Source organism: Lichenostomus cassidix, chromosome 10, assembly GCF_008360975.1.
Source record: "Lichenostomus cassidix isolate B80296 chromosome 10, HeHo_3.0, whole genome shotgun sequence".
Lineage (NCBI taxonomy): Eukaryota > Metazoa > Chordata > Aves > Passeriformes > Meliphagidae > Lichenostomus > Lichenostomus cassidix.
Window position 1 is genome coordinate 18,257,314 of NC_139491.1, and position 26,147 is coordinate 18,283,460.

Here is a 26,147-nt window from a genome sequence, read left to right on the forward strand (position 1 = left end):
GGGATCGGCCAGTTTTGGAGTCGCTGTCAGCCCCAGGGTAAGGGGCTGCAGCCGATGGGAGGTCAGAGCTGAGGCTGAAGCTTCACTGACCTCAGCCTGAAATAAAGACCCTGTTCTGGTGCCCGAGCAGCTTCAGCTGGCCCTAGTGGGGAGATGCAGAGCTGGCAGCATAATAAATCTCTGTGCAACTTGTCGGGAAAATTAATCTGCAAACACTAGATCTTTGTGTCCAGAAAGGAGACAGAGGTATCCCGTAACTTTATTCAAATAAGGGGAGAGGTCATGGGCATGTCCCATGGTGTCTCTCTCAAACTGTTAGAGGATGCAGCCTCTTTTCATCCTAATTTCCCGGCTGCATTTCCCTCTGTCTTTCCCCAGTGGCTAAGGTACTCAAGAGGTACAGACTTCCCAAATCACCTAATACAGATCCCTTCTACTGTACATTTCCCCCACTTTTTGTTTTCTTTGTGTCTCCATTCTTTAAGTCCAGGGATTACACACGGTCTTGAGTGAGTAAGTCTGTGTCAATTAATGGAATTCCTATGGCATCTATGGTTCCTCCCATTGCTTCTTTCTCCTATCACTATGTGGCCTTATCTAGCAGCAGGCCTCACAGTTTGTTTGTAAAGACATCTCCCTCTTGCTCCTTTCAGGCTGGAGCTAGAATCAGAGTAGAGCTGGGATAGCTGACTGGAAGGCTAGCATGTCACAGCGGTGTTTATAAAGATTGTGGGGAAATGATGCTGACCTGAGGCTGAAACTCTGAGTAGGGACTTGAATAAAACCCTTTGGCTTGCCTGAAATACAGACCCCAGGGCTGGAGGTGAAATAAAAATTGTGGCTTTGGAGATGAGACGAGGCAGAGCTGGAGGCAAAATAAAGAGTCTGGGCCTGAGGCTGGAATAGGGACTACAGAGCCAGAGGCAAAGCAGCACAGAGCTTCATCTGAAATAAAGACTCTGGGGTGCTTAGTATGGACAGCAGGAGCTGCAAGCCATGGTGTGGGATGGGACCCAGCAGAAACCCTTTGAGACAGGGTCAGGGCTGGAACAAACACTCCAGAGCAGCATCTCAGATAAAAAACAGTGCTGGAACAGAAAGCAATGGGGAGCTGGAAAAGTCACTGTAGGGGTGGCATGCACATTCTTGCTTTTGTAACTCCCTAACACACTAGGGTCTAGAGTTATCCCGGAGCTGGAGAGGACCAGGCCCAGCTCATTGGCACCAGTTAGACCAGCAGCACATGGCAGGGGTAGTACTGGGAGCCCAGGGCAAGCTTGCCCACCCAGGCAGAAGGGCTCAACACCACCCATGCAGGAGACACACTGCCTTCAGAACTGGGTTTGACGGTCTATAAGCAGTTTATTTAAGATACAAAATTATTTCTATACACACCTGAGTCTGCATGCTGCTGCTCAGGGAGCACCTGGCAACTTCTGCCAGATGAGCAGGGACAGCTTCTCAGCACCTCCTTCCCCCCTACAGCCCCTCTGCAAGCTCCCCCTGCCCCAGCTGCTGCTGCTTCTCTCCTCAGGCAGAAGTGCTTCGCCACTCCATGTGACCATCCTCAGGGTCCTGCAGGGGAGAGGGGAGAGGGAAGAAGTCACTGTCAACACCTCCAGCAAAGGTACAAATGAGGGTTCCTTCCCAAATGAGGGTCGCTCCCTGTCGCTGTTGAGCCGCTAGCAGAGAAGAAACCCAGATTCTCAGCGTGGCATAGAAAAAAGGAACTTTATTATTTTGAATCCAACCTATATAAACTTTTCAGAGGTCACCCAGATTGGTCAGTCAAAAACCTCCCCCAGGCCTGAACTGTCCAAATTTCGAGACACTGTTCTAACAACATCCAAACTTTATCTTTGTTTATAAAACACAGAAGAAGTTCTCATGGGAAAGACCTGTGCTAGCCACAGCTCCCCACAGGTTTCTCCAACCACACAGGTCAACACCAGGTAGCAGAAGGACCTGTGACCTGCAGAAACACCAGCTCCCAGCCACAGAAAATAATCCAAGGCATGCAAGGGCCTCTCACCTCTGTCCAGAAGCCCTGATTATCCATTTCCAGCGTCTGGATCCCCACTTCATGGTCTCTTCTGTCCCAAAGGGCTCTTCCATCCTGCCAGCCCAGCCTCTTGGTCCCCAGGCACTGGGGAGGAGAGCACAGTGACTGGCAGCCCTGCCTGGCCCCACAGGGTCCCTCAGCCCACCCCACACAAGGGACCAGGGCTGTTTGTCCAGCCCAGCAGACACACTTTGCCCTTACCACAAGCACGACGGGTGCAGTGATGATGCAGAGGCCACCTATGACCATGAAGGCCACTCCATAGGCTGGGAAGCCTGGCTGGGCTGGGGGAGGCTCCAGGGTGTCCTCTGGAGCAGAGCAGAGCACTTAGAGCCTGGAGCAGCCTGGGGCTCTGCAGCCACTCTACTCCAGGACAAATGCAGAGGATACAATAACATCTGCTCCACACACACCCTCCACACCCCATCCTCCCATCCTACACCAGCCTGTAGCAGAAGGTCTCCAACCCCAACCCCCCAGGCTGTGCAGAGGGAGAGGGCACAACTGTTACTAAAAATTTAATTTCTGCTCACCTCACCCTCTCTTCACACAAGGGATGAGGATCTGGTCACTTGTGGATCCATGCTGCTCACACTGCAGGCATGGACCCTGTGGAGCTGGTAGACACCCATGTCCCAGAGAGGAGCTTACCTCCCACAGAAATTGAGTATGGATCCACATGGATGTCAGAGTCAGCCAAAGCCTGGTTTGGCGCAACTGAGAGCACAAGTGTCTCCAAAACTTCCGTGCTGGTTGGAGCAGGGTGATGGAATATTATGTTCCCGTGGCAAAGCAAGGAGCCAGGCCTGCAGACAGGGTTGAAGAGAAGAGCTCCAGCAGCTGCCAGTCCCACCATAACCCCGCAGTGGGATGGGGGACACACCCAGCCTCCCAGAGCGTTTTGCTCAGTAGGAAGAGGTCTCTGCACTCAGGGAGCCACTGGATGGAAGGGACATCCCTGGGGGTCCAGCAAGTCACCACTAACACAGTGGGTTAATGCTTGACCTCAGCTTCCTCTGCAAATCCTTCTGCAGCCAGAGCCATAACCTGTTGGCTGACATCTGAAGGGACACCTCCCTGCCCCAGCAGAACCCTGTTCCACTCACAGAAATTCTCTTATCATCACTTTCAGCAAGGTTGGGTAATCCCTCAGGGCTCTCACCACCTGGAAGAGAGGTTGTGCTCAGCTCCCCACAAACTTTTGGGGCTGTTTGGACACCCCAAAACAGCCCCTCTTCCTCCCATGGCTCTTCTTCTCACCCCCCTGGGAGGACCCTCATGCCCTCCTCCCACCAGCCCCATTCCTACCACATCCCCAAGCTCCCTGGAGAGATTCTGGTGCTCTACAGAGAGTGGATCCTGAAGTTTCTGGCTGAAGAGTCTGTTGGTGACGAGGAAGGAGAGGGGGTACACATGTAGACGAAGCTTGGACCCTAAAGGAGCAAGAGACAAGTGCTGGGGGTGCAGATTTGGCAGCAACCCTGACCACTCCACACATGAGGACTGTCCTTACTCTCCACTGAGACAGATGTCAGGTCCATGGGGAAGGCTGAGAGTGTAGTCAGGGCCTCCAGAACCTCTGTAACATCAGCATGCACAGCTGTGTCTAGGTAGAGGTCTCCAGTGATCTCCACATTCCCACTGAGGTTCCTGAGGGGACAGAAGAGCTCTGAGCAAGGCAGGAGGGCTAGGACCAGACTCTAGCACCTTTACTGGTGTTTTTCTCCTTGAGAGTCCATGAAATGTGCTCAGTTACAGTTTGCTCCAGCTGCACATCCCCTCCCAGGTTTTCCCATCCTCTCCACCCTTGCTGCACAGCTAACTAGCTGCAGAGGGCATAACAGAGTGAAAGTAATTAAATGAAGATCTTGGCAGACAAGTAGCTGTGTCCCGTACCTGAGCTGGGAGATGGTGAAGTTCCTCACGTGGTAGAAGGGATTGACAGATGAAATTACCTGGGTAAAGAGAAGAAAGCAGCTCACACTTTCCCACGTTTAGCACAGGTTATCCCGTCACCCAGGCAGCCTGTGATAATTTTCCCAGCATCACCCTTCGGGAGACCCCCCAAGGCTTGGCATACCTTGCTGACCAGCCTCTCCAGAGGATCTATCCTGCTCATGCCAAGCTGGGAGCCAGTGAGGGAGATGGACAGCTTCTCTGGGTCCAGGTTCTCCAGGCTGAAGCCTAAGGGAATTTGGAAGAGTTATGCTCCTGCCTGTGCCTCCACCTTCCTGGGGAGATCTTGTTCAGCCTTGAGCTCATTCACTGCCACACACCACAGGCAGAAGCCACCAGGGCAGCTGAGAGAGGGTGAATTCCTTTGAATGTGGGAAGGGGCTGGGATGTACCATTTCCCAGCACCAGAGAGCTGTGTCAAGGACAGGGAGTAGAACAGAAGCATTGGCCCACAAAGGTCCAGCTGCTTCAGATGTGCCCTCCAGCATCCTTAACATCCTTAAAATGACTTTGCACAAGTCGGGACAAGGGATGTTAAGGAAGAATCCAAACTGCACAGGTTTTGGCTTTGAAAAATGCACAAGGAAGGCTCCTGGTGGCTGGAGCTCTGCTGACAGAAGACCTTCAGGACTTACCACCAGACTGGACAGACTGGGCCTCCAGCTGCCAGCTGAAGATGCTCCTTCCCTTGCTCGCCTCTGTGAGGACTGTCCGGATGAGGTGGGAGTTGGAGGGAGCAGGAGCATCCCCACGGAACAGAACCTCCCCTCGCACCACCACTGAGCCATTCCTGTGAGGGAGAGGAGACCATGGGCAGCACGCCTGCTTTGGTTTTTTTTTTCTTCATGTACCTTTATCCAGGTATTCAGACAGGGATTCCTCAGAATGATGATACCAGGGAGGGAGCAGAGTCCCTCACAATGACCCATCTGGAGCATTTTCCCAGGCAAAGCCTTCCCTCCAAGCCAAACCCACCCCTCCCCATCAGCTGCACACTCACATGAACTCAAGGACATTTGCATGCAGGAAGGTCTCATATCTGGAGAGCATCTGGTTCAGCTGGAAGGAAGAAGCACCTGGTAACTGAGAAGCTTTTCCAAGCTCCCCCGTGTGAAGGGGAAATGTACCACCAGGTGGGCAATAGAGGGGAGTCAACTCAGACTGCCCAGGGGAGGACATGTGGTAGCCCAGGGAGTGCCAGCCCTCCGGGAATGCCCATGGATGAGCTGGGATACCTAGAGCACCCACCCACATTCCTGGGGGGGAATACCCCAGAAACAACCGTGTGCCATGGGCCTGTTGGCTGTTAGTGCTGAGGGGAGTCCAGTCTCCCCTCAAACTAAGCTCCAGAAGAGCAGTGACAGGGATTTACCTATCTCCACCATGCTCAGGCAGGAAATAAACCAAGCCAGGGGTGATGCAGCACACAGGCTTCTCACCCCAGCAGGGCCTGGCACCACCCTGCACCCCAAAGTGCCAATATCTGCCCCAACCAGCTCCAGCACCTACCATCAGTCTCACATCTCCCTCCAGCTGCCGGAAGCTCTCCGAATTCCTGCTGCCCAGAGCTGGGGTGTAAGCAATGCCCAGCAGCCGGAATTGCAAGGGCAGCACGTGCACAGGCTGTGTGGGAAAGGGGAACCTGGAGGGGTGGGATGCATGGGGTCTCATCTCTGTGGAGTCAGGCTCGCCCTCCATCACCAGCTCAGCAGGGCTGAAGGCCTCTCTGGTGGCTGCAGGGAGATGCTCTGTGGCTGTGGAGGAGTGCTGGGAAGCAATGGAGCCGCTGGACACAGACTGGGCATCGAGGGTCACTCCTGTGGACATAGCCAGGGTCTGGGAGCTGAGCAGGGAGCTCGCTGCGTGTCCAGCTCCAGGAGAAGTGGGCAGGCAGGATGGAGATGTCACACCAGTGGTGGCAGTGTGGTGCCCAGTCTCAGAGCCATGTTCCAGAGCAGGGTTTGTGGAGCTTGGGGGAGGCACAGAGCCTGGGCTGGCAGGGGTGGGCCCAGGAGGTCCTGTTGGAGTGAGGCCCAGTGGTGCTGTCCTGGGCTTGCTGTGCCTGGATTCTTCCCTCACAAACATCTGCTCAGGCTCTAGGACAACCCCAGCAGCTGTGGAGCTCCTCCCAGTCACAGTGGGACCTGCAGGGCTGGGAGCCTTGGTCTGAGCTGGGGAGACTTCAGTGGACATCAGCTGTGCAGGGGTGGATGGCAGGTCACTCTGCTTCCCCGAGGTGACAGCAGGACCCCCCAACTCCACCACGGCAGAGAAGGAAGCCAGCACTTGCTGATTGTGGACACCAGGAGCCGTTGCAGTGGTGGGAAGTGCAGCCAGGACTGGATCCAGGAGTCCAGACCCATTTGCTGGAGCCTGGGCCAACGCAGCATCCACCACCAGAGCAGCTTTCCCAGGCAGGACAGTGTCAGCAGTGCCCCAGAGCCCCTCAGGTGTCAGGGCAGGGAGCACCCCCACAGTGCCAGGGTGCAGCTCAGCCCAGCTCGCTGTCATTTGTGTTGGCAGAGCAGAGGCCACCACCTGCTCTGCTGCACTGGGGCTCTGGGAGTGAGCATCCATCAGTGTCCACGCTGGGACATCAGGTGGGACCTGAGCAACCCCAACAGCCCCTTGAGGTGGGACCACTTGGGTGGGTGCCACCTGCATCCCTATAGCCCCTGCAGAGGGGCCAGAAGCAGCCGTGGGGAAGGAAGGAGGATGCAGCCACACCTGGGAGGTGGCAGGGGCTCTGGCAGCTGGCTCACCCTGAGCTCTGAGGGTGCCTTCAGAACCCCACTGTGGGCCCTGGGGCTCTGCTGTGCCTGCTGGCTGCCCCAGGTCACCAGCTGAAGTCACTGCTGGCATCTGTGTGGCATCACCTGAGCCTGGTCCTGCTCCATGGAGGCTTTCCCGAGCAAAGTGACGCCAGGAGCCAGGGCTGGAGTCACCCTCAGTCTGGAAGAGCCGAGTTGAGGTAGGAGGCACCCTTTTGCTAAGCCACTGTGTGGGGGACAGTGTCACAGCCACTGCTGTGCCCAACCTGAGCCCTTCCCTGGCCCTAGATCCAGGCTGCCACTGCAGGGAGGTCCGAGATGTTGGCATGGTTGCAGTCTGTGTCCCCAAGCTCCATCCCTCAGCACCTGTCCCTTGGGTCACATCTCCTTGGACCCCTGGGAAGCAGCCTGAGGTGAGGGGATCCTCACATGCTGTCACCAGACTGTCACCCATCTCTTGCTGGGAGGCTGATGAGCCTGGGGGACCTCGGGTGACAGCAGCCAGAGTGCCCAGGCTGTAGGGGACAGCAGTGGCAGACACACACATGGCCAGCACCAAGAAGGCTCTGCACCACAGCCTGCAGGCAGGGACAGCCACACAGGCAGTAGGACTCAGGGCCATGCCTGCAGCTCCTTCCTTCTCACCACAGAGCACCATTTCTGGCTGCAAGGCAGGAAGGTTTGGTGGTCCAACCCCTCGGCTCATCTTGGGAGAGGCCATGGGGAGAGCTCAGCTGTGGAGAGGGACAGCAGATTTAGGGTGGGTCCCTCCAGCTCCCCACCACAGCCCAGCCCAGTGAGTAGCCCATTCTCAGAGCATCCCATCCCCAGAGCCAGGGCTCCTTATTAAAATCCCTTCCTTCTCTCCAGCAGCCTTCCTGCTCAGGAAAGCCTGTGCCAAGCCTCAGCATGTCCCAGGAAGCTCCCACTGCAGCAAAGGGCTGTAATCAGCCCCAGACATTACCTCACTCGCTGCCCCAAACACCCACCTTACCCCCAGTAACCTCCCCAGGGAGGACCAGGCTCACCAGCACACCTCACCTGGCAGCACCCCAGGAGAAGAGAGTACCAAAACCCACCCAAACTCTGGCTTTTATCTGGTTTCCCAGGGGATGTGGCTCCATTCCACCTGCTCCCAATTAACATACCAACTCATTTGCACTCCCCCAGGCGCTCCTCATTAAGCCTTTGCCAGCAGAAGAAAGGGGTGTGCCTGTCCCTCCAGGCAGGATGATCCCCAAACCCTGCTGATGCTCCCCAAAGCACCCAGTTTGTGAGGAGTGGGTTGTGGCACTGCTGTTCACCTGCTGGGCTGCAGCAATCTGGGCTGAAAAATGTGGATTGGCTTTTGGGATTAGTCAGATTCTGTGCCTGACAGAGGCTCACAAAGGGGAGGGTGTCTTTGGGGTCCCCATTGGATCAGCCCAGGGTACATCCCTGAGCAGCCCACGCTCTCCTGCCCCGTTTCTGATGCTCAGACACTTCCACCAGCACCCCCTTCCCAGGCTGCCATCCAGGGGGTTCATGGGTGCTGGGATATGCTCCCCTGATCCACGATGGCATGCTGGACACCCCATCCAGCCCTCGGGTGATGGGACAGAGGGGCTGGGCACTGCACAATGGCTTGCTGCAGGGACAAACAGTGCATTGGATGGGGGATTTGGGAACCCTCCAACCCCAGGAAGGTCCTGTTGTGCCCACGCTGGGAAGCAGAGACAGAAGCAGGGCATATCTGGAAACAAACCAAACTCTTTTTTTTTTTTAACTAGGTGAGGAAACTCTTCATATTCTTACAAAAAAATTAAATAAAGGGAAGGAACTTTCTTCCCTGGAACCTCATATACGTACAAAAATGACAACACTATTAACAAACACTGCTTTCCAAATCGCTGTGCACAGACATGGAGTGGTGTGAGGGGGAGCAAGGGCAACAGCAGCATCCCCCTTACCCATCCCATCCACAGCCACTCCATCCCCTCAGAAAACCAGGAAGGCACCCACAGAAATCCCCCAGCAGCAAACACACCTTTTGGCTAACATAAGTACAGTTTGTGTAGGGTCTTCTTTTCCCTTTCTTTTCTCCTTTGTTTTTTTAGTTTTAAATAAATACCCCCTGTAGTGAAATTAAAAAAAAAAAAAAACAAAAAACAACTAATAACCCTTGTTTTGTTCCTCCACGCCTTGCAGCAGCTTGAAGAACACCTGAGTTTAGAGTTTTTAAGGCCTCTGCTGTGCACCCTGCTGCAGCCCCCCGTGGTGAGGGGATGTCCATTAGTCCTGGGATGCCCACATCCCTCTTGGGATGGAAAGGATCGTTCCTTCCAAGGTCTGGCAGCATCACTCCCCTCTCTGCCCTTTTAGGCTCCATCACGGTGATCCTTACATGTGCATCTCCCACGTTCTCCTTTGGGACAGGATCTGGGATGTAAAGTGGTTTGTTTTTCTTTAAATCATTCTCACAGCCTTTTTGTTCAAATAAAAGGACAACTATAAATTACTGTATTTAAAGAAAACCCAAAACACATAACCTGAAAACAGCAGCTGCTTATAAAGGTAAATCCAGAACATTTGTAAAATGTCTTCATTTAAAACAAAAAACTCTAGTCTTGGGACTACAGAAGTCACAACTCCCTTGCCCTGATGTTGCATCAAGTCTCTGTGGCACTTTGAAGATGAAAATCCTGGAGGAAGAGGACGTTTCTTGGGAATGGCGTGGATAAAGCAAGAGAGGGGATTGAGAGGAGAGAGAAGATGGTGAGATGTCATCCCTGCAGTCCACTTTTTCCAAGGCTGAGGATGGTGCTGTGCCCATTTCCATGCTCCTCCTGCTCCAGCTCCACTGGAACTCCAGCCATTGCCTCACAGCTCACCAGGGCAGTCACGGATGGAGGTGGGAGATGCACTAGAAGATGACACAGCTGCCGTGAGGAGCTCGAGCCCATCCCCGCAGGCCCGGATAACCTGCCAGCATCCCCTCGTGTCCCTGGAGCACCACCGAGCTGTTCTTCACCCTAAGCAGCATCCTCAGAGGCTCCCTGGCCAGGTATCAGCATCCTGGAGGATCCTTGATGCTGGTGGGAGCCCAGCATCTCCTGCAGGGTTGCTGGTGATGTCAACATCCACAGCTCTGTGAATGAGGGACAAGGGACCTTCCCATTCCCATCATCATTTGTCTGTTGCCCTTGGCACATTCCTCAGTGCCTCCTTTTCCTTGATTTATCCGTGGCTGTTGCTTTGCCATCAGCTTTCAGTGCCTTCATGACAGGGCTACCTGGGAGAGGAAGGAGTGGTTAGGGAGGGCACACCACATCCCGAATATTCCCTGCTCCAGCCCAGCCCAGGGAGTGGAACATCCCCAGCCAACTCAAGCTTCTCATCACCACATCAAATCCACACATACACCTCCACAAAATCACACAAATCCTGCAAATTCCTACAAACCCCCAAGGAAAAAGAGTTACCTACTTGGAAGGGTGCTGGTCGGTCTGCAAGCTTGAATCTGGAAGAAATAAATTTGCTGTTAATGGCCTTGAGCGGCAACAAAAGGTTATCTGGACAGAGCAGTGGAGTCACCAGCTGGATGGGACAACTGTGGGTAGCAGGTCTGGCACAGTGCCCTCGGATGGGCAGAGCTGGCCTGGAGGTGACTGAAACCTCCTTGACAACCCCAGGATGAGTTTTCTCCCTCTCAGCTCAAACCTTCTCCCTCCACAACCCACAGAGGAAAAGCTGGGCAGAACCCTTGCTAGGACAGGGATGCTGAGGCACCTTTGGATGCTCCCCAAGAACAGAAGCACGAGGAAGGCAGGTGCAGCTGGAGCATCCCTGGGAGAGCCCCAGGGACCCATCCACGGGAGATGCTGGGCTACCTACCGAGCTGCTGCCGGATGGAGTTGTGCCAGTGGAGGTTGAGCAGGTCAGGGTAGATTTCAGGGAGCTGCTTGAGCGCCAGGAGCTTCAGCATGCGGGAGGTGCAGCTCTTCAGCTCCAGGTCCCTCAGGTGCTTCTCCTCGGAGAGGGTGGTGGGACGCAGCTCCACCTTGTGCTTCTGCAGCACTTGGTCCACGAAGCTCCCGGGGAGTTTTGGGAAGAGCTTCTCCTTCACCACATGGATGGGGATGAAGATGGCTCCTGCCCGAACAACGTGGGGGAAAGGGCAAGAGAACATGAAGGTCTCCAGCTGGGAAAGCAGGTTGGCGAGGAGCACAGCCACGTCCTGGAAAGCCAGCCAGATCTCCTTGCCGTTGGTGGGCTTCTGAGGGTTGGGAGCCTTGGAGCCGTTTTTGGGCTTGCGCGGGGATTTGGGCATCTCTCCCCGCTCTTCTGCCGTCTCTGCCTTCTTCAGCCACTCCTGCAGGAGCTCTGGGGACGAGCGGGACACGGAGCCCGAAATCGTGTCACAGAGCCAGGTGTGCAGGGTGGTGAAGTACTGCTTGGAGGGGGTCTGTGGAGGGACACCACCAACCTGCCTGACCACCGAGACCTTCTCCTCTCCTGGGGTGGACGGGGCTTTGAGAAGTAGAGTCTGGGGAGGGTTTGGGCCTGAGATGGTGCCGAGCTGGGGGGCAGGCGGTGGGACCGGGGGGCTGCTGGATGGGGAGGAGGCTGGGTGAGTCGGCGTGGGGGTGCTGCTGGGAGGGCTGGGCTGGGGAGGATACGGGCTGCCATCCTGCTGGGGGGGCTCAGTGCTGGGCAGGGGAGGGGGCAGGAGCTTGTATTTTTGGAAGATGAAGGTGGCTGAGCTCTGGAAGCTGCTCCTCTCCCCAGAGTTCACCTCAGGCAGCTGGGGCTGTACACTCTCTCCCACTCCCACCTTTTCCTCTGCAGCCTCTTTCTGCTCCTCCTTATCCCCCTGGTCCAGTGTCCCCTCCGCACAGCCAATGGGTCCCTGCATCTCCCCAGCTTCCACTGGTCTCTTCTTCAAGCTGAGGTCCAGCGCCATGTCCTCAGGGAGCATCTCCTCACTGTCCATCCCATCAGGGCTGTCCCCCTCAGACTCTGGCTCTTGGGGCGCAGGCTTTGGCTTTTTAGGGACGCTCCTGTAACAGCTTTCCCCTTGGCTCTGCACTGCACCACTGTCCGACCTCGGGCTGGACACCACCAAGATGTCTCTGAGGGCAGCAGGCTCCTGGCTGCCACCCGTGTTTTGGGGTGGGGAGTCTGCCCACAGGTGCTTCCTGCAGAAGAGCACAGGGTCTGAGCCCTCGGCCCTCTCCAGGTACTCCTGGTAAGGTGCCAGGCTGAAGACATTGTGGATCACTGGCATCGGTGGGGAAGATGAAAAAGCCTTGGTGTCCCTTGGATCTTCCAGCCCCTTCGTGGGGGTCACGGATGGAGAAGGGCAGATGAGCTCCTTGGCTGGATCCTTGACCTTGCGGGCATCTCCTTTCGCTGGTCCTCCACGGGGGCTGTCCTGAAGGGCCGGGCTGCTGTTCCTCCTCCCTGGGTACAGGGGCTCCTGCTCCCCTTGCCTGGGCTTCTCACAGCTCCCTTCTCTTTTGGGAAATGTCTCAGCGTGCCCACCAGAGGTCCCAGAAAGTTTCTCGGAGGTGCAGACAGGTTGGAAAGCGCTGTTGTGCCTGGATGCCGCTCGCCACTGTGGATTGTCCTCCTCGTGCTGCTCACCCCCCAGCTCCGTGCCGGCAAACGAGGTGTGGAACACGGATGCATTGCCTGGGCTGACGGCAAAACCTGGGTACCCAGGGATCCTGGGCAGCTCAGCATCCCTTGGTGGCTCAGCATCCCTCAGAACCACCCCTGGCCCGGCAGGAGGTGATGCCACCACTGTGGCACCCGCTGTCCTCAGACCGTACGGATTCAAGGGGCTGGGGAAGTAACTCCTTGGGGCTTGCACCTTGAGGTAGGTGCCAGGAAAGTGCTCCCTGCTTCCCACATAGCCAAAGCCTGGCAAGGCACTGGGCTCCCCCACAGCAGGAGCCGGGGGGTGGTAGAGGGGGCCAGCTCTGGGTGGGGACAGGGGATAGCGGGGGGGTGGGTAGCACATGGCTGACCTCTCCCTGTTCACCAGGCTGCCATCAGGTGGCTGCAGCTTGGGCCAGTGGTCCGGGCTGAGCCTGGGGACCTCTGGCACCTTCTTCTGGCTCTGGGCGGTGGGACAACTCGCCTCCAGGAAGGGGGCACTGGGGGGTGGCCTGTACTTATCAGAGGTGGCATAGTAGTGGGGTAAGGCAATGGGGGAGGCCAGCTGCTCCTTGGGAGGCAGCGCCAGGCTGGAGGGCAGCGGCGGGAGGCTGCTGTCGGAGCAGGGACCCCTCTTGTGGGGCTCGCTGGGGTGCAGAGGGTGGGTGGCAGGGGGCAGAGCCCAGCTTGCCTCCCCTGCACTCTGCTGCAGGCTCTCCACTGGTGTTCCCAGGGGCAGAGCCATCCTGGGAGCCAGGAAGCAGGCAGGGGCTCCGTACACCGGCTTGGGGGCCAGCGGGACTGCCTTGTTCACCCCCACCAGTTTCTTCACCGGCAAGGGGCACCTCGGGCTGTCCAGCTTCTTCCTGGCCATCAGCTGCTCCTGGCTCAGGCTGTCCTTGCTCTTGTGGGTGTCCGGGGGCTGCGGCCTGGCGCTGGGGCTCTCCGGTGGGTACAGCAGGAAGCTCAGCAGTGGCGCCTCGGCCGGCACAGGCTGGTTGATGGCACCAGGGCCGTAGTGCAGGTAAGCAGGCGCAGGGCTCCAGTGGGCCGCGGGCTGCTCGGGACTCTGCAGAGGGCAGGAGAAGTAGGAGCCCTTGTAGTTGAAATGGCTTTCAGAGCCAGGGTGAGGCGCAGGGCTGGAGGTTTTGCTGGGCAGGAAGGCGGTGGTGGACTCCAGACGAGGTAGCTTGCTGAAGATCACGGGGTCCGCAGACTCCGAGTACCGTTTTGAGGCCATTTATACGTTGCTGCCAGTGTCCCCACGGGAGAGGTGAGCTGGCCTTCCTGGATAAGAGAGAGAATAAGCTATGAGCAAAGCAAGTCCCCACAGTCAGCAGCCTGTGCTGGCACAGGGTGACACAGAGTTACAACCTGCCCCATAAGGTGAGGGTAACCCAGGCTCTTGTTAATAGATCCCTTGGGGCCGATTTAACAACGCTGAATGACCAGTGTTTATAAATAAATATATACAGAGTCTATTTTAGAACAATTTGGCTGCAATGGAGAACACATAGCAAGCCGTTTTGATTATTATCTACTATAACGCAACAACATAAAAGCATAAAAACAACATTTCAGAAAACGCCTAAGGAAAATAAAGAGAAGGAAAGCGAAGGAAAGCGAAGGAAAGAGAAGGAAAGAGAAGGAAAGAGAAGGAAAGAGTAGAAAGATCCCACCACGTGTGGATCTCGCAGCAAGACTCGTTCGTTGCAATTCCACGGTGATGCTGGCAGTGTTGATCCCTCTAGGGTGGGGAAGCCCAGGAAACACAAAGTTCCATGAGTTAATATAATGCTCAGGCGCTGTGGGAACGCCCAGGTACCTCCCCTGCGGCAGGGAGTTTTACACTGGATGATGTAATGCTGTGGATCACGGGACACCTCGGAGCATTTGTTTGTCCACGACACCTTTTAAGACGTGTCAATGTAGCTGAAAGGCCAATTATGGCCCATCAGCGGGGATGAATACCTGCAGGCTATCTGTGAATGTCCTGGTAAGGGGACTTTTCACAGCTGAGCCACTCGTGTATGGACACTGGCAGGATAAAGCAGCACTATCCCACTTCGCAGGATTTGTCTCCTATCAGCCTCTTCCCTTATCTTGTTCAACAGGCAACTGTGGCCTCCCACGGGTGTGCACCCCCTCTGCACCTGGGCAGCCACTGCGAATGGGCGATTGTTTGAGTCATTAACCATCAACATTCCAGCCTCTTACACCACCCCGTGACTCATTCCAGCAGTTCTCTGCTGCTGCTGCTGCCCACTCCAAACCTTCCTCGAGGGTGGTGATTTCCATATAATGGGACAGACGACCATGTGACATTTTCTATTGTTTTGCCCAAATCACTTAGTTCTCCTGTTCATACCTCTGGAAAATTTTGCCACATCATCATAAATTTAAAGCCTTACAAGGTATAACATGGAAGGTTAATACTTTTTTTTGGTTGTTCCAAATATATATAAATCTTCATACTAACTCCCAGGCTAAGTTTGGCTGAGACAAAATTATACATCCATAAGATAAAAAGCTTCTCCCACATAATTTATTTTCCCAGTAAAAAAGACAAAATAAACTTAACAAAAATCAAACTAACAATGTATAAAAATGGTTTGACTAATATCTGGTTTCCAAACAAGTTACTTTGGATGAAAACACAGACAAAACAACTATAAATAAACTGATAATATCAGCATTAACTTCTAGTGCATCAGGCAGGCCTCAGATCAAGACAGAGAATCTCTGCGGATCCGCCTCCATTTCCACCAGGGAATGTCACTGCGTGTCCATAATTGTGTGTGAGTTAATTGGAAACACACAGTCTTGTGTACACTTTCTACAATCATGGGGCTTTAATTGTGTTGGGATCTCCCCTTTCCATGGGATCCAAGCCTCCCCACCATCAGGGGGAATCCTGGGAGGCTGGCTGGGCATTTCTCCATCTGTCTCCTTGGAAAAGCCCTGGAAAGCTCTGGCTGCTTTGGTTCCAAAACCTCAATGAGCGTCTGTTGCAGGCAGCAGGGAGCAAAGCTGGGTCAGCTCAGGTGAGGAGCCAGCAGACACAGACGCAGAGTGCCCAAAATTCCCATTCCCAGCTCCACCTTTTTAAGTAATTCGAGGTTTTGGCCCCAAGGCAGCAGCTCACCCTCTCCCTTAGGGCGCCTTGTAATTTGGGGCCGCTGTGGGGTGGGTGCTGGCCTGCAGTGACAGGTGGTGGGTGCCAGCAGGTGGAGCTGGCAGCCTGTCCCAGCACAGTCTTGCATCCCTGAGCATCCCAAGTATTCTCCCAGGATCACCTGGTATCCCCAGCATCTCCTGAGCATCCCACTGAGAAACCCAAACATGACCTGAGCCCCAAGAGCACCACTGGACCATCGACCAGTATCCCCCCAGCATCACGTGAGCATCCTGTACATCACCCAGGCAGTCCCAGGACACACCTGAGCATCACTCAGCATCCTCCCAGCACGGCCAAACATTACCCAGTGTCTCCCAGCACGGCCCAGCAACCCCAAGCCCAGAGATGGACTCTCTGCAGTAGGATCTCCTCCATGTTTGGTTTTTTTTTTTTTTCCCTTTTGTGGCAGAGTTAGCAGAGAAGCCAAGGAGGAAATGGAGGAAGAGCACGTGGAGATAAGATAAAAGCCACATCAACAGCAGAGGAAACAAAGCAGATATGGGGGGGGGGGGAACTTGTGGGGGGAGATAAGGGAGCTGGTGGTGGTGTGCAGCTCTGCCCGAAGGGGACCACAGCATGACCTGCCTCTCCCCAGCCCCAGCTCACCCCAAAACTGCACAACTGAGGCTGCACCCCTCACTGAGCTTTCCCAGTGGGTTTCTCACGCAAGCTTCAACAACTCCTCGCTTTCCAGGAAGGACAGCAATCCTCTGGAATCCTCTGAAAACTCCCACGGGAAGGTCAGTGCTTCCCTTCCCGCTTGTACCCTTGGAAGCAGCTCCCCCACATCATTCCCAGCAGCTTTATCCTCAGGATAAGCCCTTGGGGTCATGTCCAAGATATGCAGTGCCAATTAAACTTGCCAGCAGTTAGATCCAGGGAAAATAGTTCCCTTCAAATTGAAAAAAGCTTGAAGAAACCCCCAGACTGGGATATTTTCCTGCAAAAGGGATCTCTCAGGAGGGTGGTGTTTAAACCCATCTCCCTGGGAGATGCTGTGTGGGAGGGAGATGCAGGCATGGCATCCTTTCACAGCTGTGACAATGCTCGGGGTGGACAAGCCGGGACAGAAATCCAGGATCTTGTGAGTCCTGACATTTCCCCACTGCTTCTTCCCCTTTCCCCGAATCTCCAGGATCTGCAACTCCCCAGCGCGGGGATATTGTGACACGGGTCCTGCTGTCACCACGGGATCGGGTGACGCCACCGGGACGCGATGCAACCGCCCTCTTTCACCCACCTCTGACTTAAATTCCTGCTGGAGGGATGCAGAACAGGACGAGTCATCCCACAGCAGCGGCCAGAGCCAGACACACGGACTGTCTGATAGGGTTCAGCAAATTAACCTCATTAGGGTGAGGGCACTCATGGGCTCCCTCTTTCCATGAAATCCGCTGGGGCTTTGCCCAGTCAGTGCCATCCCCACACCTGTGCCATCCCTGGAAAACAGCTCTGCTTTTGCTGTCACCAGCAGCTTTTTCCCTCTGGGGCCCTTCCCTTTGCAGCCAGCGGGGGAGGAGAGGTACTCGTGGGAATGAGGGCTGGGGGGATGCCTGGAAGAACCCCAACACATGCAGCCAGTAATTCCAAAACCCCACAACTCGGAAAAGCAGCGGGTGGAATATACACAACCCGTTATTCCTTTTTTTTTTTTTTTTTAATGTTATTTTCTTTTTTCCCCTTCCTTCTTCTCAGGGGTTTTTCCCACAAGGGGCCGTTTGGCCGGGAGGGAGTAAAAGTAAAACCAAATGCAGAGGAGCACGTGCTACCAGCAGCGAAACCTCTCCGATAAGCTCCCGCGGGCTTCAGAAAACCTTATCTGCCGCCTTTCGGGTGTCCAAAGGGCACAGGAACGCTCCCGAGCCTCCTCGGCGGGGCTCCTGGGCCTTCCAAGGCTGTTTGGAACACCTCAGACACGTCTTTTTGCTCCGACAGCTCCGAACAATGTGCCCGTGTTTGTTATCAGCGGGGCAGCCAGGCGCGGCACGCAGGCTCCCCGGAATTTCCTCCCCGGGATGCGATGCCCGGAGCGGGAGGCTCTCACCGCAATCTCCCGCCTCCTCCATCGCCACGTGATGCCAAGAAACAGCCGCCAACTCGCGGCCAACCCGCAGGAATCGAGAAATAAAATCTCCTAAAGCCGCTGGCATCCAGCATCCCCAGCCCCCGCCAGCCACCCCCGAGGTGCTGCGGCAGGGGGGGAGTTGCCGGGCTCTCCCCGAAACCAATGGACTTCTGCACCGGTAAGGACGCGGATTCCAGCCGGCTGCAGTCCCGGTTTCACAATCTCGGGGACTTTGGGACCCTGCCGAGGAGGTCACCTTTCCCATCGCCGGCGGGTTTGGATGAGATCACCGGCATCGTTCTCCCCCCCGATTCGGTCATTCGGGGGAACAGAACAGGAGGCCGCAGCGGTCCCGGTTCCCTCATTCCACATCTTGTCCCTATTCCACAAAGTTTGCAGCTCCCGAGCTTCTTCCAGGCGGGCAAAAGCCCAGCCGGAGCTTTCCCGTGGACCAAGGCAGCTGCTTTTTAAGGCAGTATCCTCATGCAATGCATGGAGCAAGCCAGGGCTTACCAGCGAATTAGGCTGAAGCCCCCCTGCAGGAATATTCACTTTAATTAAAGAAAAAAAAAAAAAGAAAAAAAAAAAAAAAACAAAAAACTTCACGGAGCATTGAGCAGTCGCCAGAAGGGCTCAATGACTGCGTCCCTTTCTACTTGGGGAATTAAAACCCCTCCAAAACGCATCGATCCCCTTCCGACCCATCGATGTCACATCCAAGGCTGGCCACGGTCACGGCTGTGACCCCCCCGGTGCTCGCCGGCCCTTGCCAGGACACGAGGTACGGATGTGGCAGGAGTGGGTGGCCTTATCCGTCCTTCTGTCCGCTCCGCACACCCACAGCCACCGCTTTCACGTGGGCAACACTCCGGCGACCCCCAAAATAAACCTCTCGCAGGAGCTTGAGCGCACTCACGCTGCCAAATCAGCCGCATGATCCAAAGTGTCCATAAATGGGTAAAATCCCGGGATCCGGAGCCTGCAACTCGTTTTTCCCTGCATGGCCCAAGGAGAAGCGGATGATCCCGAGGAAGGCGTGCAGGGATCCCTTCCCTGCTCGAGCATTGCACCCGCCGAGAGAGCCCCGAGGCAAGCGGGGGGATGGCTGGGGGTTCCCCCGCCCCGCTGCCCCCCGCATCCCTGCGCTCCATCGCGGCTCTGCGGGACGCGCATCCCTCCGGCCCCGCACTCACCTGCGGCAGCGGCGCGGTACCTCCCCCGACGCATCGCTCCGGGCTCGGCTGGGGGGCTCGGCGCGGACGGGGGGACCAGGGGGGCGCTGCCCCTCCTCGGCCGGCAGCCCGCGTTGTGCGGAGGAAGTGGGAGGAGGAGGAGGAGGAGAAGGCGGAGGAGGAGGAGGGCTGGGTGTGCGTGTGGGCCGGCCTGAGGAGGGGAGGGCACGGGACGGGACGGGACGGGACGGGACGGGACGGGACGGGACGGGACGGGACAACCCAGCCACATGTGCGCTGAGCTGGTCGGGGCTCTGCCCGCGCGCTTAGAGCGGGGACGACTCGGGATAGGGACATCCCCACGTTACGGGGGACACCCGCAGCGGCCGTCCCTGTACGGAAGAGCCCCCCTTGCAGTGAGTCCCCCGGGGCCGCATGGGCAGCCCAGGCCGGGGGGGAGCCGCATTAAGGGAAGCCCCCATTGTATGGAGCCCCCATTAAGAGGACCGCCATTTCAGGCAGTTTCTATTGGAAGTATCCTCCCATTAAGGGGAGACCCCATTATGGAGGACGGACAAGCAATCCCCATTAGGGAGGGACCTCCATTAAGGCCGCCCCATTTACAGGCAGCCCCATTAGAGAGAACCCCCATTAAGAACGCCCTACTTACAGGCAGTCCCCGCAAGAGAGGACCCCCACCCAGCCCCCTCAGTGCAGGCGTTGCAGGCATGGAACGTGATGTGACTGTGGAACGTCCAGGGCTTAGCGACAACTTTAAGAGCTGCGTAGCCGCCTCAGTAAGTAGTTCAAAAACACGTGCAGAGCTCCCCCAGACAGGGAACAAGTTCATATGTAACATTTCTGAGGAGCTGCCCAGCGGTTAATAAAGAGGTGTATCATCTTGAGCCAGGAGTGCACCTAGGGCGGGGTTACCCGCCCTGTATCCGGGCAGATAATAATGTCTGCTTCCCAACGCTACACTGGTGTCGAGGAGTTTTATTCCCGAATTTCGGTGCCACAGTCAGTCCCCATTGAGAAGATCCCCCGTGAAAGAGGAGCCCCCATTACAGGAGACACTCCTTACAGAGGACTCTCGGCACAAGGAAGCCTCTCCCAGGCTGATCCCACCGGGATGTGGCCGGAGGTCCGGGTCTGGCCGGACACAATATCCAGCTGTCCACAAAATATCGCTTTCCCATCTCGCATGCAGGAACAGAGGGAAGCTGAGGGATCCGCTGGCAGTCTCCGAGGGGCTGGGGATGGCTTCTGAGCCCCCTCAGAGTCACTCCAACCCCTCCTCCTGGATTTAACCCCCGCCAGCCCCAAGCATTGACACGTAGCATTTATCTAAGAAGTCGCGTCTGGAAAAGTCCGTGCAAACATTCCCAGAGTAATCATTAACCCTCATAAAAGGCACGTAAATATGATTAACCCAGTGACACAGATCCCGGGAAGTTAAGTGTGTTGCCCAAGGCTGTGAAGCAGTGGCAGAGGCTCAGCTCCCTCAGGCAGCGAGAAATAAAAATTTTCAAGTGAAAAATAAATAATCCCACTTTTTTATTACTTTATTGAACAAAGACTGAGAAGGCAGGATTTGAATTCTCCTTTCCCTGGCCTCACAAGCATTATTTTCCCCTTCCAGCTTTAATTTACAGCAGTTCTGTGGCAGCAGCAAAGAAAATAAGGATCTGGGAGGAGCTGGTGCTGAATTCCCAGTCCCTCGGCTCTGAAGTTTACACACCGCTGCTTTGTCTGGAGTTCATCGATCAGGTGCTGCCATTAATATTTTCTTTGGTCAAATGGTACTGCAATTAGAGAATAGTTGTTACATTTAATTACAAGATGTGATATATTAGCAGGCAACACAGAATAGTTATTATGAATTAAAATGAGCAAATGGGTGGATAATACAGCTTGTTATTTGGAGTTATGGGCATTAAAACTATCAGTGTTAATTTTCACCTCACTGAACAGAATCACAATTCCCTCGACGTGGCAGATAATCCCTCTACGCCTGAGTTGGCTCATACATTTACATAACTTTACTCAAGAAATATCTTTCCTCATCCCGGTTTGGCCACATCCCTGCTGCCAGGCATCCAGCTGGACGCTGACAACTAAATTTCAACAACATTTTCTCACTCTTACGTTTCTCTGGCACACAGAGGGGAGTTTCTACCTGAAGTCTCAACAAAAACCTGCTCTGTTTTGTCCTTTTTCCTGTGAATTGCCTTCTCTCCACTTCCTGTGTGATTTGTCTTTGTCACCAACTCAAATCATCTGAGGAGCTCCTTGCTGAGGCATCAAACCTGCTGGCACCATCAGCTCAGGAGACACCAAGCTCAACAAACCCCCCATTATTTAATTTTTATTTTATTGTTTTAATTTTTATATTAATTTTGGAAGACATAAACCCTTGGAAATGGGGCTTTTGGGGAAAAGTGGGTGGTGATTCCCACTCAGGGCATGGCTATTCCCACCCTCTTTGCCCCTCCAGCCATCAGCATCCACTGTGTTTGGTACCCAATGATGGGGACCAGCCCCAGCAACACTACAGGCTTGCTGTGGGCCTGAGGAGGATTTGACTAACTTAGTCAATTTTGGCCATGTGGTTTTCAATTTTCTTTTTGAGGCTTCTCAGCATCAGCATCTATCTTCGATCTGTGGTTTGTTGGGCTGTGGCTCCCTCTAAGTGCTCAGGAAACCTGCTGGTTGCAGGTTGCCACTGCCTCCAGGGTCCCCAAAACCCATGTCCAAGCTGGGACAGCCATGCTGGAGTTCACCCTGGCAGGCACAGGGATGTGGGTGCTCCAGGTGGGAGTATGGGCATCAGGTTCCCCTCTCCAGGCAGCACTTGGAGCTCATTGCTGCCCCTCAGCCACACCACTTCTCCCAAACCCCAAAAAGGGTCAGCTCTTGTCCCAGCTTTTGCTCCACAATTTGCTCTCGTGCTAATTAAGCCCCTCAGGAGGATTTAACCCCCTCTAGGAAGGAAGAACCCAGAGTGATGTTGGCCAGGCGTTCAAGTGATGGAGAAGGGTGGGCGGTCCCCAGCTCACAGACCTACCTGTCTGTCTCCTCTTCCTGTCCAGAAACATCTACCTGCATTCATTTTGTCTCTTTTTTTCCCTTTTCTGTTTGATTTGCTTCCCCATAAAGTCATGCTCTAGGTTCTGGAGAGATCAGCTACTCAACTGATCCCCTGGTGACAGGGAGAGGTGGGATTTAAAGTTCACCCCCTGCCACAAATGCCACAGCTTCCCAGGTTTTAAACACAGCACCCTTCCAAAAAGACCTTGGGTTTGCTCCTAGGGACCAGAAAACCCCTCTCCACTCCTCAAGTCATCTGGCAATCAGGGTTTCCTCATCCCACTCACTTCTTCTGGAGCCAAGAAGGGGTGGAAGCCTTGGAAGCTGCCAGCTCCTTCCAAGCCTCCAGTGAATGCTGGCAGTGAGGGAAGGAGACCCAAACATCCTCTGAAATACCCATTCCCACAGCTATCCCTGCCCTGAAGTCAGATCCAATGCTCTGAGGTTTTTTGGGGTAGGTCTTCAGAGCTTCTCCCACTCCTCCCTGCTCTGGGTCTCCTTCCACCCAGGGTAAGACCGCCTTTTAGGTTGAACTAGGAGATTAGGTCTAGAACTGGATGATTTTTGAAGTCCCTTACAACCCAAACCATTTTATGATTCTAAAAAATTATGGCATGGGCAGGTCTGGTTGCTCATCCAACCTTTATCCAGCTTTATCTCCTTCAAAACTTTGATTTAGATCCCATCAGGGCCAATAGTTATTGGTAAATAAATAAAAATCTCAACCTGCACAGCTTGCTGCTCCAGGAAAGCAATAAAGTCAAGGCCCAGTAACCCAGAGATGCAGGTACCTCATTATCTCTAGATAATTACTGTAGGTAATGAGATATCTGAGCCCCAGCAAGAGTAGAGGGGGAAATAAACTCCCAAGGAGCATGAAACATCATCACCTTCCCAGCCGGAATCATGGAATTGAGTGGACCCCACCAGCCAAGAGAGCTTTTCTCTGCTAAATCATTCCCTCAGCAAGCTGCTCTCCAAGGAACACTGAAAACAAAACGAATCCTGTTCTCCCAGGAGGAGGAATCCAAAAATAACCCTGTGGATGAATGAGCAGCACAAAGCCAACTGCCGAGGCTTGGGTCGAGTTTGGGAGCTGAAAGCTTTCCAGCTCCATGTTCCCACTTGAATTATTGCTCCAGCATTCACACGCTGTTCCTGCACTTAAAAATAATAATAAAAATGCCTTGGTGTTTCTTTTTGCTTTTGTTTCCCAGTATGGGAGGTGAAATCCTGTGAAACCCCGGGGGAGGATGGGGGGAGGGAGAAGCCCCTTGGAGCAACCCACAAGCTGATGGAACCCATCCAAAGCTGTGGAAAACCACTCAGGCATCAGGACATGGGCTTGGAGTCCATGGCTCCAGCGCTGAATTCCACAGCCAGACTTGCTTAGCTTGGCATGTTGGGATGCTCCATCTGTGGGAAATCCTGGGACCGTGGCAGCCCTGGCGATGCCCCTGACACTCTCCCTGCTCTTTCAGTGGGCAGGATGCAGGCACTGGGTTGGCTCTCCCACTCCCTACCTGCAGGAAGGAACCACCCCCAAGCCCAAGGATACCCATGGAATATCCAGGGCAGTCCCACAGCAGAGTTTCTCCCCAGCACCAAGAGTGGAGGAGCATCCTGGGGCATGAGAAAAGGCTTTTCACAGGAATCTCATACCCAGGAGCAGAGATCCCTGGGCTGGGATTCCCCTGTGAGCTTCCCCTCTCTGCCACCTCCACATCCTGCCCTTCCACTGAGAAGCAGTCCCCTGCCCAGATTTGTTCCCTGGGCACCTCCAGGGACACCCCAGCATTCCTGGTTCGGAGCAAGAGGAAGAGGGCAGGCAGGGCAGGGAAAGCACCTTGCTCGGTGCTGTGTGGTAAGGAATGGACCTGTGGTCTTGAAAAAGCCTTGGATGTGGTGACAGCCAAGCCAGGGAAGCTGGTGAGCTGCCCTCTGCTCCAGCCAGAAGCACGTGTGTAGCTCCCAGAATCACCAGGATGAGCAGGGACAGGAGCCAACCCCATGTCCAACCTCCCTGGGCTCCAAAATGAAGCCAAGTCCTTCTGTGGGGACACCAGCAGTGTCCATGTTTGGGAAGCTGGCCTCACTGGCGTGGCTGGGATTGGGGTGCCACCCCTCCTGCCCTGGCTGCTGGACAGGGGAGCTCCACATCACCAGTGAAGGTGGCTGCCCTTCCAGAGGCTCTGGAGCTGTGGCTCTCAGGGATCTGCATCCTAAGAAGCACCATGATGTAACTCCGAGTGAGCCTTGCAAGGGATCAGCCTGAGGAAGCTGCAATTTCTTACCTCTGTTTTTTCTCCTCCCTTTTTCTCCCACTCTGGTTCCCATAGCAAATGAGGCACGGTCTCTCAGTGATTCCTGCAAAGAGAGATGTTTATTACAACTATGCAAAGGCTTTTTACACTGTGCTAAAAACATTCTTCTTTTTATACTGTGCTAAAAATATTCTTGTTAGCATTCTTGTTAACTAAACAAAATCCCAAAACACATGCTGGCCCCCTGCCACATCCCTTATCATAACCTCCTGTGCTACTCTTCACGTGCTCCCTCAACCAATTTGCACTTTCAGCAGGCACTGTTCACGTGAAGCTTATAGAACTTGTTCTTGTCTACGTGTCAGCTGTACATTTCCCAAACAAAAGCGAGCAAAGGCCCTTTACTCATTCCACAAGACTTTTCTAGTCTCCCACAGGTTCCATCCAGTTTGAACCTCAGCAACACAGAGACCTTCTTCCCCTTCTCCTCCCACTTGTGGCTTTGCTCCCAAGGGGATTCTGTATCTGTGGCAGCACAGATGCTGCCGCCTGTACCTAAAGCTCGGGAATGGTTAATTAATTTATTTCTACATGATCTGCAGTGTGGAATGGCTACAAGACTAACACCTCTGGACTCTGTTCTCCACCAGTCATCTCCAATGTCCGTGTGTTCAGTGTTCCTGCAGACTATCCACCTATCAGCTGCCTCCCATCCATCCAGCCATGGATGCACCGAGACGTTCCAGAAGTCTTTAAACCCATTTTTTTCCCTCCTGACTGGGGTCAAGAGTAGGTTCAGCTCTCCAGGGTGTTTGCATGGCACTGCTGTGGTATCTCCCACATTCCTTTACTCTGTGTTGGAGGACAGGCATGGAATTGTGATTAATTTGACCATTTTGTTCCCTCTCCTGCCTGCAGAAACCACTGTCAATGCTGGAAACACTTCAGTCTTCTGCAAGGCTACCCAGCTCCGGGTGGGCCCCAGTCCCACTGGGGAGGCTGCTCTTTTCCCTCTAGCAAGGTCCAGAGTGGTCTCCCCTCTTCCTCTAGGAACACTCAGCATGTGGCACTGATGTGGAAGAGGACACCAAAATGGATGATAAAGATAAAAGCCAAAGCTCCTGCTGAAACGCCAAGGACCAAGGTGGAAGGCATCAGGATCTGATGGGACTCATGGCTGCAGGAGTGGCCACCAAATCCCTGGAGCTCAGAGGCTTTTGCTGTGCCAGCAGGGAGGTCTCTCTCCTGCGGGATCATCTCTTCTTCCTCCCAGCTGGTGCTGGTTCTCTCAACTGGGCTCTCCCCAGTGGGCTCCACTCCTGCTGTGTCAGAGTGAGCTGTGAATGTCCCTGCTGCTCAGTGACAAAACCAGGGTGATACAGGTGATAAAAACTCCAGAGTGGGAGAGGAATGTTTTCCACCTGGTGGAACAGCTCCAAGAAGCTCCACATTGGAGCAGGTGTCCCAGGAGGGCAACTGGAGCTTCACCTTCCTCCTCTCCTGGGTGGTTTGGCTCGACGACTCACCAGAGTAGTGTATCCCCTTAATCTGCCAATGTGGATTCAGACTCGTCTGCTCCAGTCTGCATCCTCATTGCTGAGGTGGGACCAGGAAGAGGAGCCTTCTGTGTTTACTCACATAGTTTCAAGGTGAATAACACACTCTCAGCCCAGACCTTCCCCTCGCAGCTTCCCCAGCCCTTGGGCTGTCAGCATGGGCAGAAGAAGCTCTCAAATGGAAGGACCTGGAGCTTTGAACGTCCCCTTGCACCATACTAGAGGGGCTGGGGGCCACAGAACCCTCCTTGCCCAGCACAGAGGATCTTTGTCCTTCTTGTCTTCCCTCCCCCTTCGTTTTGGCACACAAGGAGCTGCTTTGATGTCCTCATGAGACAGATTTTCCACCAATAACAGATCCTTGCGGTAATAGATCCTTGTGATAACAGATCC

The 26,147-nt window shown here is 54.6% G+C and overlaps 3 protein-coding genes and 1 long non-coding RNA gene across 12 annotated transcripts in view; 1 reads left to right on the forward strand and 3 right to left on the reverse strand.

Annotated features, from left to right (window-relative positions):
• Positions 1 to 1,284: 1,284 nt before the first annotated feature.
• Positions 1,285 to 7,873, reverse strand: LOC146432877 (uncharacterized). Of its 4 annotated transcripts, none has more exons than XM_085070999.1 (13): positions 7,831 to 7,873; positions 5,528 to 7,523; positions 5,019 to 5,077; positions 4,654 to 4,808; positions 4,143 to 4,246; positions 3,959 to 4,017; positions 3,576 to 3,712; positions 3,371 to 3,495; positions 3,169 to 3,227; positions 2,714 to 2,868; positions 2,264 to 2,370; positions 2,033 to 2,146; positions 1,295 to 1,575 (listed from the first exon to the last, which is right to left on the reverse strand). In XM_085070999.1, exons 2-13 carry the CDS (start codon positions 7,508 to 7,510, stop codon positions 1,531 to 1,533), a joined length of 3,102 nt encoding a protein of 1,033 aa, XP_084927125.1. In that variant the 5' UTR covers positions 7,511 to 7,523; positions 7,831 to 7,873; the 3' UTR covers positions 1,295 to 1,530. The 4 variants fall into 4 exon arrangements, with proteins under 4 accessions (XP_084927126.1, XP_084927125.1, XP_084927123.1 ...); XM_085070997.1 differs by having other exon boundaries at positions 7,826 to 7,853; XM_085070998.1 differs by lacking the exon at positions 7,831 to 7,873 and adding an exon at positions 7,779 to 7,801.
• A 647-nt stretch (positions 7,874 to 8,520) lies between these two features.
• Positions 8,521 to 19,041, reverse strand: PRMT2IP (PRMT2 interacting protein). Of its 6 annotated transcripts, none has more exons than XM_085071002.1 (4): positions 18,866 to 19,041; positions 10,663 to 13,716; positions 10,251 to 10,288; positions 8,521 to 10,056 (listed from the first exon to the last, which is right to left on the reverse strand). In XM_085071002.1, the coding sequence occupies exons 2-3, from the start codon at positions 13,667 to 13,669 to the stop codon at positions 10,251 to 10,253; spliced, it is 3,045 nt and encodes a 1,014-aa protein (XP_084927128.1). In that variant the 5' UTR covers positions 13,670 to 13,716; positions 18,866 to 19,041; the 3' UTR covers positions 8,521 to 10,056. The 6 variants fall into 6 exon arrangements, with proteins under 6 accessions (XP_084927128.1, XP_084927127.1, XP_084927132.1 ...); XM_085071001.1 differs by having other exon boundaries at positions 8,521 to 10,060; XM_085071006.1 differs by lacking the exon at positions 18,866 to 19,041 and adding an exon at positions 18,589 to 18,846 and having other exon boundaries at positions 8,521 to 10,060.
• Positions 16,162 to 21,060, forward strand: LOC146432879 (uncharacterized). Its single transcript, XR_014854366.1, has 3 exons — positions 16,162 to 16,691; positions 17,303 to 18,453; positions 20,487 to 21,060. It is a non-coding gene; the product is annotated as an uncharacterized LOC146432879 (long non-coding RNA).
• The window catches only part of PPCDC (phosphopantothenoylcysteine decarboxylase), a 33,583-nt gene continuing 27,260 nt past the window's right edge, over positions 19,825 to 26,147 (reverse strand). The window contains exons 7-8 of the transcript XR_014854365.1: positions 24,229 to 24,301; positions 19,825 to 20,649 (exon numbers count right to left, since the gene is read on the reverse strand). The gene's annotated coding sequence lies outside the window, so the exon portion shown is untranslated. The remainder of the gene's footprint in view (positions 20,650 to 24,228; positions 24,302 to 26,147) is intronic.

Coding starts and splice junctions, on each gene's coding strand:
- LOC146432877 (XM_085070999.1), bottom strand. CDS start 7,510: ATGGCCTCTCCCAAGATGAGCCGAGGGGTTGGACCACCAAACCTTCCT. Junction 4,809..5,018: donor GCAAATGTCCTTGAGTTCAT/GTGAGTGTGCAG, acceptor TCTCCCTCACAG/GAATGGCTCAGTGGTGGTGC. Junction 2,147..2,263: donor CTGCACCCGTCGTGCTTGTG/GTAAGGGCAAAG, acceptor TCTCCTCCCCAG/TGCCTGGGGACCAAGAGGCT.
- PRMT2IP (XM_085071007.1), bottom strand. CDS start 13,669: ATGGCCTCAAAACGGTACTCGGAGTCTGCGGACCCCGTGATCTTCAGC. Junction 10,061..10,662: donor CTCCATCCGGCAGCAGCTCG/GTAGGTAGCCCA, acceptor TTCCTCTCCCAG/GTAGCCCTGTCATGAAGGCA.